This window comes from Diorhabda carinulata, chromosome 11, assembly GCF_026250575.1.
Source record: "Diorhabda carinulata isolate Delta chromosome 11, icDioCari1.1, whole genome shotgun sequence".
In the NCBI taxonomy this organism is placed as follows: domain Eukaryota; kingdom Metazoa; phylum Arthropoda; class Insecta; order Coleoptera; family Chrysomelidae; genus Diorhabda; species Diorhabda carinulata.
Window position 1 is genome coordinate 1,649,321 of NC_079470.1, and position 23,529 is coordinate 1,672,849.

Below are 23,529 nucleotides of genomic sequence, written 5' to 3' on the forward strand. Positions count from 1 at the left end.
TAAAAAAATTGAGTCGACCCGTATTGAAACCACATGGGTTGTCTAATATTTAACGGTACATCAACAATTCATCCAACAATTCATCAAATATCCAGCACGTATAAATTGCTTCATTCAATTTATTTGTTAAAATGTAATGCCCGATTAAGCAATCTTCAACCATACTCGCCCTCACATTAACCGAATATTTATGCTAAAATCCCTTTTCACGGGGATTTTATTCATCCCAAACGTGACCATTCCTAGAGTTGAAAATTCCTTCCCTAGTAAATCTACATCGTCGGTATACAACACATATTTCGGAAAATTTCGATTTTCACGACACTTTTGTAAATAACAGTTTTAAAACTCCATAGGCAGCTGAAAATCTCTAGGTTTAAATGCTTTAACACTGGCTAATGTGTATGGATATAACACTTTTAAAACTTTTCATACAGTAGAATAGTCCAACGCGACCCACAGTTCAAGTACTTAAAGATGGCCTTTCAAAACTTTTATATAATATTTTCTCTTAAGCACGATGTGGCATCTGTTTATTTTGCTGCAGCAGCAAGAAATTATTTAAACAGACATTTTATAGAAAAGGTCGGGGTGGACCCAATTGTTAGTCTCCAAGATCACCTGACTTAAATCATATCGCTATGGGAGGCTATATAAAGGCTGTATAAAGGCTTTATATAGCCCCGATAGCGGGGCTATATAAAGCCCTTAGTGTACGGAACAATCTTCGAATCTCAACAATATCTAATATCTAGAATTCAAGCTGCGGCAGAAATCATTCAATCCCATCTAGATTTAGTCTCAAAGACACGTTTTTCAATTACAAAACGAAGATAATAAAAGTTTAATTGACTGGTATAGGAAACCGATGAGTTCTGGAAGATAAATCAATTATCATTCACCCACGTAACACTAAAAGTTATTTAATCCAACAGATGAGAAAGAGTCCAATTTTTCATGAAAAAAAAAATTAAAATACTTTACAAATTTTTTTATGAAAACTCATCCATATCTTTTGAAAAAAAATTTTTATAATTCAGTTGACATTGACACGAACATTGATTCATCATTTTCAAACATCATTTCTATTCATCATCTACATATCGGAAAAAGACTAGAACATCTATATCAAGTTTGCTAAAGACAGTTTCCTCGAGATCTTCCATTACTAATTGTGCTATAACACTTGAAATAAAAGTATAATAAAAGTTTGTATATTTCATTTTCATATTTGAAGTACGTAGTTTTTAGTGTGAGTTCTATAGCTTTTATAAATTCGTTTCGAGATAATTCTGTATATTCTTTAATTTGGTCCCATTTTTTTTCAATATTTTTCACAATGGTAATAGGAATATTTGTATATAAAGAAACCTAAAGAATAAATACATATTCGTTTGAAATTTTTATATTTTTAATTTTTACTTTGAAATCTCATGTGTTTTTGATATAGTATTTGTTTTGGTATAAAATATTTTTCAAATAATTAGATAATGGGATAAGAGGAGTTTGAATACTTGAAACAATCGGTCGAAGGGGAATTTTAGGCTTGTGCAGCTTTGGTAAATCATATATTTAAGGGGGTAAGGCATTGTGAATTTTCAGTTTTTTTGCATCTCATGTCGAAATAAAAAGTTGTTTTTCCCTAGATCGAATTAGATCATTATTGTGTTTTTGATAAGTATTCGTAGGGTCTTGTTAGATTTTTTTGTAAGTTGTCTCATCGTTTAATAATTTCATCGTTTTATTATTATAATCTCCTGATTTCATAATAACAGTTTTATTAGATTTATCTGCTTCCAAAATTTTGAGATCTCTGTTTCGATTGATAAATTTTTTGGTTTCAATTATATTTTGGGGTTTGATATTCGTCCAACTATCAGATCCTGAATTTAGATGCTAAGCTATTCAAAAGCAAAAACTGAAGTGAAAGAAAATATGATATATGATAAGTCATGAAGGATATAAAGACGTTATCCAAATATTTCACTAAATTAAATTAAAAACACCAAAAAACAAAAGAAGTAATATTATATATCAAGTGCCTTGTACTAATTGTAACGCTGTCTACATTGAGCAGAGCTCTCAATACTTAGAAAATAGACCCAAGGTCAGAAGTACGATAAAAAAAAGTGAAACTGCATTAACGAACCATGAAATATCAAAACAACATAAATTCAATTATAAGAATTTAAAAATTCTTGGAACGGAATCTAGTACACGAAAAAGTTTGGCTTATAGATTCATCCAACTAACAGATCCTGAATTTAGATGCTAAGTGTATTAAAGTAAGCGGCCAACAGTTTGAACAATTGAGATTATGAATAATTTTTATTTGATTCGAAATACTCACGCTTAATCATTATTCAGAATTAAATGAATATTTAATTAATATGTAAATTACTTACTTTTTTCAACTAAAAATAATTAAGCAATTTAATACTCCAGTGGAGAAAAAAATAGGGGGATAAGAGTGACAACAAACCCTGAGAGCGCGCCACTGGTTACATTTTTTCAGTTTTTTTGTATCAAAATATCACTTTATTAAGGAGCATATTGGTCACCAAATTTAAAAAAGACAAAAGTATATTATAACATAAAGTATAGAGGGGATGAAATGATGTATTAGAAATTGGTGTTGTTAAGATGGATGATACAAAAAGAAAAAATAATTATTTAATAAATAATTGCAAATTTGAAATTACAATTGAAATATTTCCTGATTCATTGATATCCATTAAATTGAAATTTGAGGAGATTTGTTATGATCCAGGTTAGGTTGTGTTCGGTTATCTAGGAGTATATAAGCAGAGATTCATTCTAAAAGAGGCTTTATAACCCACAAAAGTAAACTTGAGATCTGAGCGAAATAGGCAGTACACAAGGGCGCTCATGTTTCAAATTAACTCTAGCTGGCTATACCTGCCAATCAGAAATGAGAATGATTATTAAAACGCAACTTTATAGTATTCAGACAGAATCGTTTAAAGATTGACCACAAACCACAACTGCAAAATCGATTTTTATAACTATAATTCTTGATAGTCCTATACCAGCCTGGTATTTCCAAAATCCAAATGTCCTGATATCGCTCGGAGAAGTCAATGTGGAGGTTTTCCAAAAAGCCTAAAATAACACCTGTGGTGGTGCCAGGAGCTGGCTACGCGAAGTCGGTCAAATCTGCAGGTGGAACTAGGCCACCGCAATTCCTCCCTCTTCGGCTACACAGGAAGCTTCTGTTAAAAATAATACTTTTCTGGTTTGTGTTTAATAATATAGGTATTAGTTTTTTTACTTTCTGGCCTACTGTTAAGATATATGAAAAAGAAGAAGTCAGTTAGTGAGAATCATAGAGAATTATCGAGAATTATTCATTATTAAGGTTAAGATGATATATTAACAAGATTTGTATTGTACATGGAGTTGATAAATAAAAAGTGTATAAGAAGAAAGAGTATAAGTTAATTATTTAAAAAACAACAGGTTTTGGGGCCAGGTGATTCTGTGGATAATTAAAATATAAAGAAAATGGCTAATTCACAAATAAAAAATATTTATAACATAGAACTATTGAATGGTGAAAATTATTATTCATGGAAATTTAGAGTGAAAATATTACTAGAAGAAAAAGATGTGGCAGAATGGATAGAAAAAGAATTTGTGGAATCAGATTATACAGTGGAAAAAGACAAAAAGGAAGCTATGAAAAAAGATAAGTTATGTAAGTCATTGATAATACAATGTTTGGATGATAAGCAATTAGAATTTGTAACGGAGAAAAATACAGCCTATGGTATGTGGCAAGCTTTAGGAGATATTTATGAAAAAAAAGGATTACCCGGGCAAATGATGCTAAGAAGAATGTTAATGTCATTAAAATTAAAAGATAATGAAGATTTGGAAGGTTATTTGACAGAATTTGATGATCTTGTTAGGAAGATAAGAGCTACAGGAGCTGTTATGAGTGATGAGGACATTGTATGTATGTTAATGATGGGGATGCCTCCAAGTTTTGAAACAGTTATAACAATATTAGAGAATATGGATCCTAAAGTGTTAACAATAGATTTCGTCAAAAGAAAATTTAGAAGTGAAGTAGAAAGAAGAAAAGCATTAAAATCTGAACAATCAACTTATGAACAAAAATCAGCAGTATTTAATACTACAAATACTAGAAAAATAGTGTGTTTCCGGTGTCATAAGGAAGGACATATGCAAAAAGACTGTAAAGAAAGTGTACCAGGGCAATCAAATTCAAGAGTTGTGCAAGGTGGTTTTACAAGAGGTAGTTTCAGAGGAAATTATAGAGGTGGTTATAGTAGAGGAGGTTTTCGAGGATATTCAACTCCAAGTAGAGGTTTCACTCGAGGTAGAAGTTATCATACAAACTACAGAAATCAGGGAAATCATGTAGAGGTGAACAAGAAACAAAGTTCCGAAGATCAGGAAGAGCAAGATGGAATATGTTTTTTGATGAATGGTAATGAAAGTAAGATTATAAGTAACGATAATATCTCATTCTATATAGATTCAGGCTGTACAGATCATTTAGTAAATAATAACAAATATTTTTATGAATATTTAGAATTAAAAACACCAATTAACATAGCAGTAGCAAAGAATAATGAATATTTGAGGGCAATAGGTATTGGAAATATTAAAGTTTTGAGTAAAATAAATGGAAAGATCATTGAATGCATAATAAAAAATGTTTTTTACGTTCCAAATTTAAGGAAGAATTTATTATCAGTAAAAAGATTAGAAATGTCTAATGTATCTGTAGTTTTTGAGGGTGGTCAGGTTAGTTTATATAATGAAAATAAATTGATAGGAGTAGGATTTAGAAACAGGCTTTATGAGATTATTTTTGAGTATAAGATAGAAAATCGATGTTTTATGATTGAAAATGATGACAATGAATCAATGATGTGGCATAAAAGATTAGGGCATATGTGTAATGCAAATTTAAAGTTATTAGTTGATAAAAGAATGGTAAAAGGTTTGGAAAATGTAAATGTAAATAAAATTGATTTTTGTGAAGCCTGTGTAAAAGGTAAAATGACAAAACTTAGATTTGAAACAAGATCACATGCAAAAAGATTATTAGAGATTGTTCATACTGATGTTGTTGGACCAATAACGCCACTAAGTCACGATGGGGGTAAATATTTTGTTACATTTGTGGATGATTTTTCTAATTTTTGTACAGTGTATATCATAAAAGGTAAAGATGAGGTGTTTAAGTGTTTTGAAGAATATGTAAATATGGTACAATCAAAATTTAACATAAAATTGGCAGTGCTAAGATGTGACAATGGAGGGGAGTATATTTCCAAAGATATAAAAGATTTATGTAAATCAAATGGAACTGTTTTAGATTATACAATACCATATACGCCACAGCAGAATGGTAAGGCTGAGAGGTTTAATAGAAGTTTGTTGGAAAAGGCAAGAACAATGATAGAAGAAGCCAACCTGCCAAAAACATTTTGGAATGAGAGCATTAGAGTAGCTGCTTATATTTTAAATCGTAGCACTAGCAAACATTTAGAAAATGTTACACCAGCAGAATTGTGGTATGGTAAAAAACCTGATATAAAAAATATTAAGATATTTGGATGTACAGCATATGCTCATAAACAAAAACAATTTAGAGAAAAGTTTGATCCAGTTTCTGAAAAAATGATTTTTATAGGATATACAAATACAGGTTACAGATTGTGGAGTATAAAAGGAAAAAGGGTGATAGTAGCACGAGATGTTATATTTAATGAAACTGATTTTATTTATAAAATAAAAAAAGCAAGTATTGAAATAAATAATAGAGAACAAAACAGTTTAGAAGAAGAACAAATAGATAAAGAAGAAGAAAACGTTGAAATAGAATCCGAAGAAGATGAGAGTAATGATGAAGCTCATAAAAGAAAAAATTTTGAAAGAATAAAAAGGAAAGTCAAAATTCCAGAAAAATATAATGATTATGAATTATATATGGCATTTGATGCAGTATCATTTGTAGAAAAAGTACCAGAGACAGTGGAGGAAATAGATAATAGAAGTGACAAAAATATGTGGATACAGGCTATGAAAAGGGAAATTGATTCAATTGAGAAAAATGAGACATGGAATGAAGTAGAGAAACCGGAAAAAGCAGAAATTTTGACAGCTAAATGGGTATTTGCTAAGAAACCATTAGAAACAATAATGGAAGACAGATACAAAGCGAGATTAGTTGTACGAGGATGTGGACAGAGAAATACTTATGATTATGATGATATATATTCACCTGTGGCAAAAATGACAACAATAAGGACTCTTCTAACAGTGAGCAATCAATATGGATATTATATAAAACAACTTGATGTGAAAACGGCATTTCTAAATGGAGATTTAAAAGAAGAAATATATGTTTATGCGCCAGAGAGGGTAAATTGTAAACCAGGATGTGTTTTAAAATTGAATAAAGCTCTTTATGGCTTAAAACAAGCTGCAAAATGCTGGAACATAAAAATAAATACATATTTATTAAATTTAGGTTTTACAAGATCAGAAACTGATTATTGTCTATATACAAAAGTTGATGAAGATAAACAAATTATGTATTTATTACTCTATGTGGATGATATCATATTAGCAGGGCAAAAATTAAATAAAATTGAAATTTGTAAAAATGATTTAATGAGATGTTTTGATATAAAAGATAAAGGAGATTTAAAGAATTTTCTAGGACTTGAAGTAAATTATATTAAAGAAGAAGGAATCTTGGAATTAAGTCAAAGAAGATATTTACTTGGAATATTAGAAAGATTTAATTTTGATAATTGCAATCCCACAGCAACACCTATAGATCCAAAGTTTAATATTTTTGAAAATAAAGATGATGAATGCACACTACCAGTAAGACAATTAATTGGATGTTTAATGTATCTGATGCTTGGAACAAGACCAGATATCAGTTATAAAAAAAATAATAGTTTGGTGTGGACAGGATTAAAAAGAATTTTAAGATATTTAAAAGGAACAGTTGATATGCATTTAAAATTTGAAAGAAAAAATAATGAAAGTTTGTTTGAGTGTTATGTGGATTCTGATTGGGGAAGTGAAGTGGTAGATAGAAAATCAGTGTCAGGATATTTAATTAAATTATTTGGTAATATAGTGATGTGGGTAACAAGAAAACAAAATTGTGTGACTCTTTCAAGCTCAGAAGCTGAGTTAGTGGCATTATGTTCCGCAGTACAAGATTGCTTATGGTTTAAGAAATTATTGTTTGATATGAAAGTCAATATTCAAAATTTTAAAATATATGAGGACAATCAAGGATGTATAGCTTTGATAAAAAATCCCGAAAATAACAAACGTGTAAAACATATAGATATAAAATACAACTTTGTGTGTGACATTTTAAATACAAAGAAAATGGAATTAACTTTTATTGGAACTAAAAATCAAGTAGCAGACATTTTAACAAAGGGGCTCCACAAAAGACAGTTTTATAAGAATAGAGATTATTTAAATTTATGTTAAGATATTTTGTTTATTATTAATGTTAATAAAAGAAAAATCAAAATATAATATTTGAAATTTCATAGAAAAGTATTAAGAGAGGGTGTTAAAAATAATACTTTTCTGGTTTGTGTTTAATAATATAGGTATTAGTTTTTTTACTTTCTGGCCTACTGTTAAGATATATGAAAAAGAAGAAGTCAGTTAGTGAGAATCATAGAGAATTATCGAGAATTATTCATTATTAAGGTTAAGATGATATATTAACAAGATTTGTATTGTACATGGAGTTGATAAATAAAAAGTGTATAAGAAGAAAGAGTATAAGTTAATTATTTAAAAACAACAGCTTCCAAATCTGTCAGCTTGAGAGAGACTCTAGCTGACAGCTTATAACCCCTGTATCCTACGCTTTCACCGAACGATCCTATAGGTTCCCGGCAAAAGACACAAGTCTGACTATGACACACTCAGGTTCATGGAAAGACAAAATCCTGGTCTTCCCTGCTCCCAGTGGAAAGTATGAGAGCCAAAGAAAGGAGCCAAAAGCCTCAGATTAATGCTGGACACAACAAGTCAGCCCAAACTATAAAAGCGGAAGGAGGCTCGCTATACTATAGCATTCCCAAGGTCTCCATTTATACAGGGTGTTACAAAAAAAGGTGATTCTGTCTCTACAATAGATAGAAAAATTGAAAATATTTGGGTTCTGCTCAGTAAAACATTTTCGTAACTCCATCCGTATTCAATATAAAGGGCATTGAAAAAAAAATTATACACGTTTTTTACGATTTTGCCGCAATTACTGGCATTATTGTATTGAAATTTTATAGGAATATATTTTGGAAGCTGATATATCCCATGAATTTGTTTTTATGTCTGACTCACATATAGGGCGCTAGTTACACGATTTTCAACAAGTAGTATTAAACATAACTTTTTCAATATTAGATTTATTAATTTAGTAATGTCCGATGATGGTATGAAGTAATGATAAATGTATTAATGAAACAAAAAATCTAAAGATGAAAATTTTAAAAAAGTCTAATAACATAAAATAGATTCAATTAGAGTAGCTATTCAAAATATCCTCCATTTTCACGAATAAACGAGTTATCTTTTTTCTAAAGAATCCGTTATTCTTCTAAACGGTTGGGAGTTTCAATTCTTGAGGTGAATTTACCTGGTAGCATAAACTTTTTCTTTAAGATACGATCAAACTGTGTACTAAGGGATTAAAATCGCATGACCGGGGTGGCTAATGAATCGGAGCTTCTGCATCTGTACCAATCCATCGATTCGAAAAATGGTTACTCAACCAATCACGACATCTTCTATCAAAGTGCGGTGAAGCTACATCGTGCATAAAAATAGAGATCTTCACTCGCTTAGCGATAAATCTTCTAGTATCTCGGATAAGTGATTGCTTAAAAAATCCAGATACATCATTTAAATTTTCAGGTAGAATGTGATAATATTAGTTTTTTACCTAAAGTTGCTGCTCAAACATCAACTTCAAATGAGTGTTGGTACTGTGAGATACTCTTTTGACTTGTAGATTCTCATCACACCAGTAGTATGAGAACCTAACATGCTAATCATGAAAAAGACCAAATAAAACCTGGAATGATGCAGTCGTGTCAGGTAGTGATATTGAGGGATGTCAATAGACGGGAGTGCACTACAATTGTATGATTAAAAAATTTAACATCTAAGGGTATATTTAGTCTATTATATTTATCGTGCATTTGGAGTTAAACATACCTTGTCGCGTAAAAGTGGCCACTCTAACCGGTAAATCGTCTGGCAAGAGCTCTTGGACTTGTCTGTAATGATAAGGATGTAGCTGTTGCTCTTTAAGTATCTTTCAAGTACTGGAGGAAGACATATTTTTTTGTCTTGTCATATTCATTATGCTAAGTATTGGATTTTTATCAACTAAAGTTACAATCATATTTTCTTTATTAATGGTTCTTGTTGTTCAGGAAACTTTTCTGCCTAACACGTAACAGCTGCACTAGAGTTTAGTAAACACTCGCCTAAGATTCATAATATGCCGGTGTATTCAAAAAATTTGATTACATTTTAAAAATAACTAGGTTTCAGAAATGTAATTATTATGACAAAAAAGATATAAATAATTTAAGTAAAATTTATAGCTCTATTTTGTAAATTCTAATAAAACTACAAACAATTTAATTGAATTCTGCTATATATTTGAGATGTAGGGACCAAGGGAAAATTAATTATTCTTATTAGAACAACGTTCTAAGTTGATTTTATCCTTATTCTGATATTCATGATGAGGTGATCTATAGATCAATATAAATAAGCAAATTGTCAGTGTCAATATCATATTTTGATAAAGACTTAAAGAAAAATCGAAAATCAAAATTATATATATATATATATATATATATATATATATATATATATATATATATATATATATATAAGCGGTTTCTTATTGGGAACGTAGCAAGGAAACACCAAAATGGACTAGCTTTGATATATTTTCCGAGCTTTCGAATACTTATGTATTCATTGTCTGGGAAATAATTAATAAGATTTCTGGGATTTTTGATACTATTACTGCTTGTAAAAATGCTTAAAATCATAGAATTCAAAATTCAATATTCAAATTGATCCTCAAAAAATTTAAATAATTCATCAATTCATGTCACCAATCAAATAAGATTAATTTTAAAACAGAAGAGATCTAAAATCAAGAACATTTAGTTCATTAATATATCAAAATATGAAAAGGTCTAAGAAATAAGAAATTAAAGAAATTTATGTATATATATATATATATATATATATATATATATATATATACATATTTTTTAAATTTTTTAGGATCAATTTGATATGTTAAACCGTTCTGTTTTCATGCTGATTATGTGATGCCAATAAAATTGAATCAATTTTTACAATCTCTAATAGGGCTGTTTTTTTTTTAAGTTTGTCACATTGTTTCTCAAAAATATCTGTCAGAATTATTTTGGTAGGAACTTTTGTAGATGAAAAAACTAGATACATCTTGGATGTTCATTAAAAATACTTCTAATTTTTTTTAAATAACTACTATTCTTAATAAAATATTATATTTTCATAATAATTGGATAATGTCAATTTTATGTAATTTTAGTAGATATGGCATTATAATTACTATTTCTTCTCATTTGTTGCTGTTGATAACAATAGGCTCAAAAAACAACGTCACGAATTTATACGCGGGTTTATTTGAAACGTCATTCGCGGTGAAGATTTTTTATGTGTGTATATAGCAGCGAACTCGGAATTTTTAATTTTCAGATCTTTTTGGAAAGAATCAGAAAAAATTTGGAATTAAGCCTAATTTAAGGTGGCATATTCATATATTTTATTCTCATCCGGTACATTCTTTATAAGAACATATTCATGCTATCAAGCAGTTCTGGTTACTTGTGCTCCATGACTGGGATGAAGAAAATTACAAAGAAATCAATTTACCATTCAATTTACTCGCTAATGAATGAAATCTTTGTATTTGGAAAATATTCTCAGCTTTTCCGTTCATACTGTCATAACCAATCGTTATTTTTTAGATGGCCAAAGTATACTGTTAGATACATATATAAATTGTTTCATACTTTACCCCACAAATTCACTCCTGCTCCCCATGAAGAGATATTCAATACAACCACAGATTCCAATTCTGGTAATTCTACTAGCCGACCATCAAGATACAAATCTAGCCGTCGTTCCAAATGTTTACATTCTGACGTTACAGCTTGCTGGGTGCCAAATGTAACATACAGCATCTAGGAAATTCATACTGTTTCATTTTATTTTTTGTAATATTTTTTATCAACACATTTTCTGATAGAACTCACAGCGGTTTTTAACAATAACATTTACACAGAACACCAAACAGTTTTTGAAACTGTGATATAAATATTTTATATTTAAAGGAAAATTGTATTCTAGGTACAGAAAAGTACTGGTGGAATGATTTCGCAAATAAAGAATGGAAACGTTTTTGTGAATTTCTTTTTCAAATAATAATGAAATTTCCTATTTGCTAACATAATTGTTTATTTTGGAAGTAGACTTGTGGAAATAAGTACCGAAAAATGTTAATAAACCAGAAAACAGAAAGCAGTTTCAAGAATGAGTAGAGTAAAAAAACTTCAAACATATTTTAACATCATTATTATGAAGAGAAAATTGAAAGTAGAAAACATATTCCCGCAATGATGTAAAGTGATACTCAATAAAACATAAAATCTCCATATTCCCTGCATGTGGACGGTATTTCTTTATTTTAGCGCAGTATTGATTGATAATACTCACCAGAAGGTGCACCGATGTAGTTTTTTGGGGGTGGGACATTATAGCTATAGTTCAAATTCCTTACTACACATTAAATAAATTACTGTTATCACTATTGAAATGTTTAAAAGCATCACTGACTAGCTGTGTCGGCATTTTTTAGCCTTTGGATGTTTTGTTCAAACTTATTTTTGCTAAAACTGTATTTACAACCTTTTTAGTTATTATTAGTTACTATCTAAATACTTGTAACTTTTTTAAATAAATAATTTTTTGACACTATTTCTGAAATTAACAGATGGCGATTATCAGAATTTCAAAGATTCTTTAAAATATTTGTTTTGAAACTGAGGTATTTTAAAGCTGTTGGGAGTCGTATGGTTTGGAAATATTTCTAATCGTGCGAAAACTGAGCAGAAAGAGGATCATCACAGAGTAGCCAACTTTTTCATAGAGAATCTGAGTACTTTGTAACCTCAAAAACTGATTATCAAGACAGCTAGATACTCCGAATTCAACAACTGATCCAGCAAGTTTTGTAATAGCATGAGGCGCTCTGTGGAAGTGAACCAATTCTTACCTAGCTACTTGTGGGAATAACCAGGAGTAGAAAAAAATAAGAAAGAGACACTGTTATATACCTCAAGATAAAATACCTGAAAAGTTGGGTTTCGAGAAAAAATTTACCTCAAAACTAAGCTGTAGAAGAAAATGGCTCCAAAACAGCACACAGAACTGGAAAAGGATTGTAGGGCCCAGAACGAAGCCCTTGGAGACCTTGAGCAATACACCAAGTATTTCAATGTAGAGATGGAATTACTGTAAATAGATTATCATCCTGTCCAATAGCCAAGCAACCATTAGAGATCTAGGATCCAATATCATAAGATCCAAGATAGTTTCGGAATGACTGGACTAGTTGGATTGTTTAGAGGCAAATTTCTACAACACCGTTCATTTTAGCCCATAAAAGGTTATTAGATTTTTAACTAAAAATAATCAGGCAATTTAAAAGAAAATTAAAGATAGAATTAACTCCAGTGGCGAAAAAAATAAGGGGACATAAAAAAGTGACAACTAACCCTTATAGCGCTCCACTGGTAAAATTTTTCAAGTTAGTTTATGTCAGAATATTACTTTATTAAGGAGCATATTGGTCACCAAATTTCAAAAAAAAAATTAAAGGCGTTCTTGATTTATGGCAAATTTTTAATTTTGATTTAAAATTTTGATGTGGTAGAGCGTTGTCGGTCGAATATAGAGACCATGTATTTAAAGTTTGATAGGATAATACCAAAACAGCACAATGAAGTAGTAATTCTTAAAGTCTTGTCCATAAAGACCATTTGTTTCAAATTTGAAATTTTCTACGGTGCTAAATATAATCCTATGTTGTGTACAAAGTTCAGGATACTCATTTATGAGTAGTAGTACAAAGCAGATTCGATAATGGTAATAGGAAAAACAGACATAGGAGGCAGACAATCGGTTGTGACTTAATGAGGTATGGCATGCGTTGGGTGCGTGCATATGTGCGTGAATGTGTGTGTAATTTTTTTAGAGGTGGGAAAATACTTTTACGTACTTCAGGTACTACGAAGCATGTCGAAGCCTGGACATGTGAATAATAGTTGCTCCGCATTTTCGTCGACTCTTACACAGGTTGGGTACTCCGGGGAATCTTCATGTTTCCACTTGTAAAGGTATTTACTGAAGCATCCATGTTCGGAGATCATTTAAGTCAGATAATAATTAACCTCTTAATGGGTCCGGCTGGCAACTCTTAGGGCACTTAGCAGATAAACCGATGCTACTTTCCGTCGTGAAACCTTTACACCTACGGACTCTGCTTGCAGCTTGAAGTTAAGTCTTGGATCGATCATCACTCGTTTAGAATGTGATCTCATATTCCCCAATTTGCAGCATTTATTTCTAGCATCACAGTACTTTTTAGTTCGTCTTTTCCATCTGGCACCTGAGATCGCTTGCAGTGTTGATGACGAGGTCAATGGCGTTGAGAGTGTAGCGACATCTCCGAAAGCCGTATTGGTTTTCTCTTAGTAGTGGTTTTACAACGACTTCTATCCTTCTGTGTAGTATACGCTCAAGGATGGTTCGTCCAGTGGCCAATTGTGTTAGTCTTTCGAATTGCTACTCCCCTATTTCCATTTTTAGATAACTCCCAGAGTATAGGTAGATATCCGACACCTGCCAGGAGTTGTTTCCTCTGACAAGGCTGTTGCTCACGTAGGTGACGTCCACCATTGAGCTCGCCTTTCCTCTGGTGCATGTAGCTTCTTCGCCGCTGTTCAGCAGGACGACATCCAATGTGGGCATCACCTCCAGTAATGTTTGGCCACTCACGTTGGTTTCCTTACTACTCCAATCGATAGAGCAAGCATTAAAATCTCCAGCGATTGCCACATGAGACCGTTGCTTGGCGTCCTCAATCAGTCTATCCAGGAGACTGGTGTATTCCTCAAGTGAGAGACTGGGTGGAGCATAGAAATGGATTCCTCCTAGCTTTGCTGGTGTGAAGCCTGCATCACTATCGACTGTGCACTGGAATGGGAAGTTTCCGCATGACCAGATCACAGACTTAGCGGTGGTATCAGCTACCCAGCACATAGTTTCTATATGGCTCCTATATCAGTGAAAGATCAATCTTTAGCTCGTGCACCGTGCACCGCTTGGGGGCCGTTTTTTCTCCCTTTTATGTCTCACTTCTTCCCAGTCAGAGGTATTATATAGTTCCGCCTTTTTGATTGGTGGAGTTTAGATTTTCACGACCGTTTTCGACTTTTTGTCCATCTCAGGTGAGTTTCTCTTTCTTCGTAGGCCCCTTCTGTTGTTTCAGAATAAGTTCTGATATGCGCCAGATGCAAGGTTTGCACCGATAATGTTGGCGAAGGCTCTACGCGAGTATCTTCTATAGTTCTCAGCTTCATGGCGGCATTACTAATTGATATTAGCTTGGATTTAACCTCGCTGTGCACATTCATCTTAGGTTGAACAAACTCATGTAATTCATTTATAAGCTTTCCGCATTGGTTCCAATATTCCGATCTCGTTATCTTTCATTCTTGTTTTGAATACGTGCGTGTGTGCGTGTCCGAGTGTGCCTGTGTGTGTATGTGGTGTGCATATGCTATACAGCTCTTCCAAGTCAATTTTGCTCCTTCCTCCTTTTGTTTAAAGTTTCCCCACCAATTCAGCCTAGAAAGTGCCCATTGTTATGCAGGCAATCTCTGTTGAGGCATCACTTGTACTCTGTTTCCCAGGTAGGGCGAAGTATGCTGAAGCGCGAGCATATAAAGAATACATACTCCGCACTTTCGTTATCTCGTGCCCAGGTTGGGCACTCCAAAGAATCCTCAGGTTTGTACCTGTGAAACATCCGTAACCAGACAGCATCTGGTTTAGGTAGTAATTTACCTTTTCGTGAGGCTTAACCACCGGAATAAGTTTATGGGTCCATCTTCCCTTCGTTAAAGCATCCCATAGCATGCGCCATTCTGTTTCTCCTCTCATCTCTCGTCAGCTCAGTGCGGTTGATCTTACTGCCGGTGAAGGCATGGATCGAATAAGCAGCATTCCGGCGACTACGTCCTCGGGCACCCTTGAGTTCAGCATAAGCTGGGATAAAATGTTACTCACCCCAGAGGCTTTTTTGCTCAAGAGCTCTGTTTGTTTCTTGAAATTTAGTATGGTATCAATCATCACTCCCAGGTATCGGATGAATGGTTGGAATGTGATCGTCTGCTTCCCGACCTGCAGCTCCATAAACTCCAGTTTTTTCTGTTGGTAATAAGCCTTTGCCTTTGTTTTGTGCTTCGCTAGTTTTAGGCCGACTGTATCCATCCACCTAGAGATATTTTTTAGAACTGTATCTGAAGTGAAGTTGATCTCTTCTAGTTGCTTTGCCACGTTGTCCACAAATACTACGTGGTTCACCTCCTTAGGCAGTAGCAGCTTTAGTAACATAATGTTTCACAAGAGAGGTCCTAGTACTGAGCCTTGAGGTATTCTTCCAGTGACTTTATAGTCCTTGAATCCGTTCTCTGTATCGTATTTGAGTAGCTGGCTACAATCTTCTTCTGGCTTCTTCATTTTTAGTAGAAGCAGTAGTTCCTGCTGCGGGGAAGAGGACGTCGTCGACTTTTGCTAAGGCATCGCCAGTGTTGATAGGGTGGTCTAACGCAACTAGAAACGATTAATGTCAAAGCTGCTTGTTTTCCAGCCAATCGATGGTCTTCTTGCTAGTCCCCTGCTCCAATTGGTAGATTTCCCAGAGTATTGCGCTATGATCGCTAGCGTTATAGATATCCAACACCTACCAGGATCAATTTCTTCTGGCTAGGTTGCTATTTATGAAAGTGACGTCTATTATTGAACTAACTTTTCCTTGTGAGCCAGCTCCATTACCAAGAATTATAATATTTTCTCCCAAACCACCATAGAAGACGAACTCCATTTGATTTGAGATGGCATGAGTTACACTTAAGATATTTTCCAGACCATGATTCTTTTGTATAAAATTTAGTTTTTATTTTATTATTGATTTTAATAAGTGTAATGTATTCCACATCAAATATTAAATTTGTTCCAATAAGCATAGGCAACCCTTATTACTTCTTCTTGATACGATATTTCGAATATTTAACGCAGGCGTTTAAGAGTTATTTTTTATTGTATGCATGTACGTTTTCCTTATTGTAGTAGGAGTTCGCCTTTCTCTTCTATTCGAATCGTTGAACTGTTAACATCGAATACACGGTTGTCAGATTGAACACATTGTAATATTAATTTCGAATTGTTTCTTTTTTAATTAATAAAGTAAGTGAGTTTTCACTCGTGGTACTTTTGCTCAACCCTAATCAAGACATTACAATAAGTGTCATGTCTAAGAAATTCATTTTGTTGTTTTCAATTTCTAAAGTGAATTAGATATTTGGGTTAAATTTATTTATAGTTTAGTTGTTGGAAAAATATTTTGATAAAGACCTAAAGAAGAGTCGAAACGTTAAAGTTTATCTTTCTTTTAAAAATTATCAAAAAAAAACTAATTTTAAAACAGAAGAGACCTAAAATCAAGAAGATTTAGATGCATTGATGTATCAAAAGGTCTAAGAAATAAGAAATTGACGAATATATATATAATATATATATATATATATATATATATATATATATATATATATATATATATATATATATATATATATTTATACAGGGTGATTCATTAAGAATCTCCAATCTCTGAACTGTAGATTCTAGACCTCAAAATATGATTCTGCTCAACATGCCTTATGCAAATATTGCTAGTTTCCGAGATATGGGATGTTCAAAGTCAAAGGTATAAGCCAATCATCTATTTTTAGAATACTGAAGAGGGAAAATTGCATCCATATCATTACACTCAGAATTTATTACCTCAAGATTTACCTAAGCGTCTACAACAAACCTAACCTAAGGTTAGATTTTCTGGATACAATTCTTTTTACTGATGAGGCAACATTTACCAGACGAGGAATATTTAATTATAAAAATAATCATTTTTGGGATTCTGAAAACCCACATGCTATGAGGGAAACACATTTTCAGCACATTTGCTGTGGTGTAATATGTGGGTATTTAATAGGTCCTTTTGAACTGCCAACCAATTGTACCTCTTTATTTAGATTTTCTTCAAGAACATTTACACGAATTACTAGAGGATATACCTCTCGCTTTAAGACAAAATATGTGGTTTTTGCACGACGGAGCACCACCACATTATTCTTTACAAGTTCGTCAATACTTAAACGAACAGTTTTCGCATCGATGATTGGTCGTGGAAGTGAGTTTGCTTGGCCACCAAGAGGCTCTGATTTAAATCCTTTGGATTTTTCAATTTGGTCGCAAATGAAGGCATTAGTTTACAAAGAAAAAATTACTTCTCTTCCACAAGCCGCGAATGTAATTAAAAATAATAGACAAGGATTATTTGATATTAAGAGATCATTTTGAGCATTTGCTTTGAAGTTTTTTATTTTTGCTTACAAATTTGTTATTGTTACATATTTAAGGAATAATAAAATATTTTTATGAAAAAATTAAAATTTATTGAACTTTTTAGAAGCAAATAACTCGATAACCGATTGAGTTACACGAATCAAAGAAGAGTAAATTTTTTTGTAGAATTTAACGCTTTTTAATATTTTTCTATTATTTTAGTTGTAAGTTTAGCCCAAAAAAAGTTTCCTTTCATTTAATTAACATAAACAAGTGTAACTAGCGCCCTCTATTAGCATTGTTAAATTAGAGTGCAAATTATGATTCCTCATGCCAAAAAACGTAAAATTACCAATTTTCAAAGATAAATTGTGAAAACATAAAAAATTATTGTGAAAATCAAAATTTGAACTTTGAACACCCCATATCGACTTTTCTTTAAGTCTTTATCAAAATATTTTTCCAACAACTAAACTATAAATAAATTTAACCTAAGTATCTAATTCACTTTAGAAATTGAAAACAACAACAAAATGAATTTCTTAGACATGACACTTATTAAAATCAATAATAAAATAAAAACTAAATTTTATACAAAAGAATCATGGTCTGGAAAATATCTTAATTGTAACTCATGCCATCTCAAATCACAAAAAAACAGCGTCGTTATGGGATAACAGATAGAGCATTAAAATTAACTTCTCCATAATATCACCGTGAAGTAATAAAAAAACTCAAAAATACTTTGAAGAATAATCAATACCCACAAAATCAAATTAATAGAATCATCCGACAACATACATATAAATTACACAATAAGAATATAAATTCAGCTACACAAATAAATTCAAGTAAAGAAAAAGATACATATATAGCACTCCCCTATACATACCAACTTTCAGAAAAATTGAAATACATTTTATCGAAACATAACATCAATATAAGTCATAGATCACACAACACATTATCACCACTTTTCCCTACAATAAAAAACAAAACTAAAGACACTAAGAAATCTGATACCTACTAATATGTTTTAACTATTCTACAAATATATTAATAATAAAAAATTAAATATTCTTTTGAAAATCCTCCCAAGGAAGGAGCGAAACGTTAAGTTATACATATAGATGTGATATTTCATCGAAGTTTTATTATTTTATCCAACCTACGGACCCAAGAAAGTAGAAAGAGGAATATACATATATATATATATATATATATATATATATATATATATATATATATGTGTGTGTGTGTGTGTGTGTGTGTGTGTGTGTGTGTGTGTGTGTGTGTGCGCGCGCGCAAGTGTGTGTGCGTATGTGTGATGTGTGTGTGCGTACATAATCTTATTGCAAAATTAGTTATATTACCTAGTAATCGGCTGAGCTGTTCTATGATGACTTCTATGAAAACCTTTCTTACCTTATTGATCAGTCTGCTTCCATAGATATAGAAACCACTCTCCCTTGTCCTATGAAAATTTAACGCCACTTGAGCGTCTACTCCAATACTCAAATAATTGTACATAAAATATGTTTTATTTTGTAATTTTAATCCCAAATGTCTATTTGAGATAACCTCCAATTTCCACCTGGAAATAAGTTCATTTGTAAATACTTGCCATTAAGTAGCATCCATATATATATATATATATATATATATATATATTTCTTACTCTGAACGTAGCAAAGGAACACCAGAGTGGACTAGCTTTCGAATACTTATGTATTCATCGTCTGAGACTAAAATTATGGTCAATATAAGAAATGTGTATAAATGTATAATTAATTATTGTAAGTAAAATTTTATTATTGTGACATATTTATACATATTTCAAATACAATATTAGAAATATGTATAAATGTATAACAATAATAAAATTTAACTTATAATAATTAACTATACATGACCATAATGGCAGTCCAGACGATGAATACATAAGTATTCAAAAAATATATTAAAGTTACTCCACTTTGTTGTGGCTTTAAACAATGGAAACACTTTACTTATGTACAATGTAAATGAGAGAACTTGAGGAGATAATTAACAACATACTTCTATGGCATCTCGAATCAGAAAAATTAATATTACCCGAACAGTGGGGCGTCCGTAAAAATCGGTCCACGTTAGATAATCTTATAGATCTAGAATTAGACATACATGAGGTTTTTGCAATAAAACAACACTGCATCGGAATATTTTTCGATATTCGTAAAGCATAGGATACAGTCTGAAAATACTCAATAATTAAAACACTCTATGACTGGTCAATACGAGCTCACATATAGTAATATATCTCTAACTTCCTAGAACATCGCTGGTATCAAGTGCGAGTGGATAGAATATACTCCCAATTGAAAAAACAAGAAAATGATATACCACAACAAACAATAGCTACAAAAGAACATTGATGAAAAACAAGTGGGTTGCGATTCAATACATCGAAAACAAAAGATGTTTTTCAAGAAGAACTCAGCTCCAGCCCAAAACTTTATATCTATATAGAGAAAAGTTAGAATATGTGAAAGAACTTCCTAGGAATGATACTTAATCAAAAATTAACATGGAAAACAACATTCTGACATTGAAGAAAAAATGCCTACCTGCAATTAACATGCTCAGGACACTAGCATCCAAAAACTGAAGTGCAGACTACTCAAGTTTACAACACATATACAAATCATTGATAAGATCTAAACTTGACTACGGAGCGATCGTCTACAACTCTGCTAGAAAAACTATACTACAGTTACTGCAAGTTATTCAGAACACAGCACTCCGCTTCTGTTTGGGTGCCTATCGTCCCATCAAGTCCCATCCAAGCTTATTTAGAAACTAGGGAGTTACCACTTTCTTACCGAAGACAATATCTGAGCATCTCGTACGCGGTCTCTATATTATCAAATACAAAAAATCCTGTAATCCGTAACGCCATATCTGAACGCTTTAAAAAGAAATTCTCAACCAACTCAACTACTCCTCCTTTTTATCACAGAGTCAACATATATCTATACAGTATGAATCTGCAATTTCCAAATATCTAAGATATATCATCAATAGATGCTATCCCCCCATGGACAATACGCCTCCCTACTACAGACCTAGAGTTTACCCTCCTCAATAAATCAGGAACACCAACAAACGTAATAAAACAAGAATTCCTAAAAACCTTAAGTAAATACGACAACTTTCCTGAACTGTTTGCCATTCTAGAAGCAATTAAGGAATTTCAGAAAATTGGATCCAAGAAAATCCTTAGAATAACAGATTTTCAAAGTTCACTAACGCTAATCTGCCAGCAATATCCCAACCATCCTCTTACCAATCATATTAAGAAGGAGCTACTCACTTGCAGTAGCAACAATATAAATGTTAATTTCATGTGGGTTTCATCCAACATCGGAATCGAGGGAAATGAAAGAGTAGATGAATTTAGCAAAAAATGTATACAACAATGAGCAATCAGAGAAGAGTAACTATATAGTACATACCGATTTCAAACCATTTTTTAAGAAGAAAATCCAAGAAAAATGGCAAGAAAAAGCAAATCAGAACCAACAAGAACCTTACGAAACCGTTAAAAATTATCACGACTATAACTCCAACAACATAAGTAGAAGAGAACAAGTGACCCTCTTCCGACTAAGAATATCATACATGACTACTTATTAGCGGGAAATCACAAACCAACGTGCGAGATGTACAATAGTGAATTAACATTGAAACACCTCTTAGTCGATTGTTTAAAATATGACAACGAACGAAAAATGAATCAATTACCATATTCACTGGGGAAGTTATTTCAAGAAGACCCAAAGAACTACCTGAAAGACTGTAAAATAAGTAGTAAAATCATCTACATTTAACGATCGAACGTATCAAACCTCAATTACTCGCAAATAACCGTGCTTGGTTGATGCAAAAAAACTGAACCCTCGAAATTGTGGAAAAAGATAATTCCAATAAAACTGATATTATGAAATCAGAAGATTATAATTATAAACGAGATTAAACGAGCAGACATTTACAAAAAAATTAATCAAGACCCTACGAATTCTTATCAATAACAAAATAATGATCTAATTCAATCTTGTGAAGAACAACTTTCGCAATCAGATGCAAAAAAAATTGAGAATTGCCTTACTCACTAAAATGAATGGTTTGCCAAAACTGCACAAACCTGACATATTCCTATTATAATTGTGAAAAATATATGAATAAAAAATGGGACAAAATTAAAGAATATACAGAAATACCTCAAAATGTATTTATAAAAGCTATGATATGTGATATGGGAGCTTCCATTTTAAGTGTTATAGCATTATTAGAAATGAAAGACCTTGAGGAAACTGCCCTAAGCAAACTTGATATACTCGTAAATATTCCATTCTTTTTTCGTTATGTAGATTATTGCATTACAATATAAGTAAAAAATTCAAATTTTATCATAAAAATTCCAATTCAGAATGGAAATCGAACAAAATAAGAAAATCAATTTTGTTGGTGTCACATCAACAATCAACAATAACGTAAGAACAGAATGGTACACGAAACGAACTTGGACCTAAAGATATTTGAACTTCAATTTGTGTTACCCTATGTCACAAAAAATAAGTAATAATAAGTTTGGCTAAAAGATCTATGCTTAGCTATTCAAAAAGCGAAAATTGCTTGAAACGAAACATTAAAACATAAAACATTTTTCCCTACCATATGTACAAGGATTTTCCCAACAATTATCGAATTATTTCAATAAATATAATATTAGTATAAGTCATAGAGAACATAATATGTTATCCAACTATTTCACTAAACTAAAATCTAAAACAGCGAAACAAAAAAAGTAATATTATATATCAAGTGCCTTGTACTGATTGTGATGCTGTCTACGTAGGGCAGAAATCTCAGTATTTAGAAAATAGAATAAAAAGTCATCAATATGATGAAAAAAACTGAACTTCAAAATTCGAACGAAACACAAATTATCAAAAAACATAAATTCAATTATAAAGATTCAAAAATTCTTGAAACGGAATCTAGTACACGAAAAAGAGAATTTTTAGAAATGGTTCACATTCATAAGAACGAAAAAGTTATAATTGTTAAAAAAACCTAAATAATTTAAGTAAAATTTATAGCTCTATTTTGTAAATTTTAATACAACTACAAATAATTTAATTAATTTTCGAGGTGTAAAAATTAAGGAAGTTCCAGTAAGGGTAGGAAATTGATAACGAGGTATTTCCAACTACACAAAAAAGGCTGCCTGCTATTAAAGAGGCTCTTGAGCCTATTAATTTGACACAATTACGTTGTTTTCTCAAATGCGTCCTTTTGATAAATTGTTAGAAAAAGGTGAAGAAGTCCAGTTTATGACAAAGTTGAGCTTAACACAATCAGCTCTCAAGTCACTACGATCCAAATAATCCGATAATCGCACCGTGTTAAAGTGGGTGCTATGAATATAGATGGAGTTTTTAGTCAAAGAGTGAATGGTGTTTAGAAGCCGGTATATTTTATACCTAACTCTTTTTCAAAAGCTGTGCAGAATTAATTCATAGAAGTTTTCGTGAAAATCTCGAACCAAATAGATTAAATCTGTAGATAAAGTCACTTATTTTGAAAGGAGGGAAACCAGGACCGTAGCTAGAGGGGGGCTGGCCAGGGCAGAGCCCTGGTAAAAAAAATACTATAAGCACGCGTCAAAAATTT

At 31.8% G+C, this 23,529-nt stretch overlaps 1 protein-coding gene across 3 annotated transcripts in view; it reads right to left on the reverse strand.

Annotated features, from left to right (window-relative positions):
- Nucleotides 1-23,529, reverse strand: part of LOC130899699 (diacylglycerol kinase epsilon) — a 114,062-nt gene that overhangs the window by 19,833 nt on the left and 70,700 nt on the right. The window contains exons 7-8 of one of the 3 annotated variants that reach the window (XM_057809838.1): nt 19,240-19,408; nt 11,144-11,309 (exon numbers count right to left, since the gene is read on the reverse strand). In XM_057809838.1, the coding sequence (XP_057665821.1) occupies nt 11,144-11,309; nt 19,240-19,408 (335 nt within the window). Of the gene's footprint in view, nt 1-11,138; nt 11,310-19,239; nt 19,409-23,529 lie in introns of all 3 variants that reach the window. The other 2 variants (XM_057809839.1, XM_057809840.1) reach the window with 2 other exon arrangements.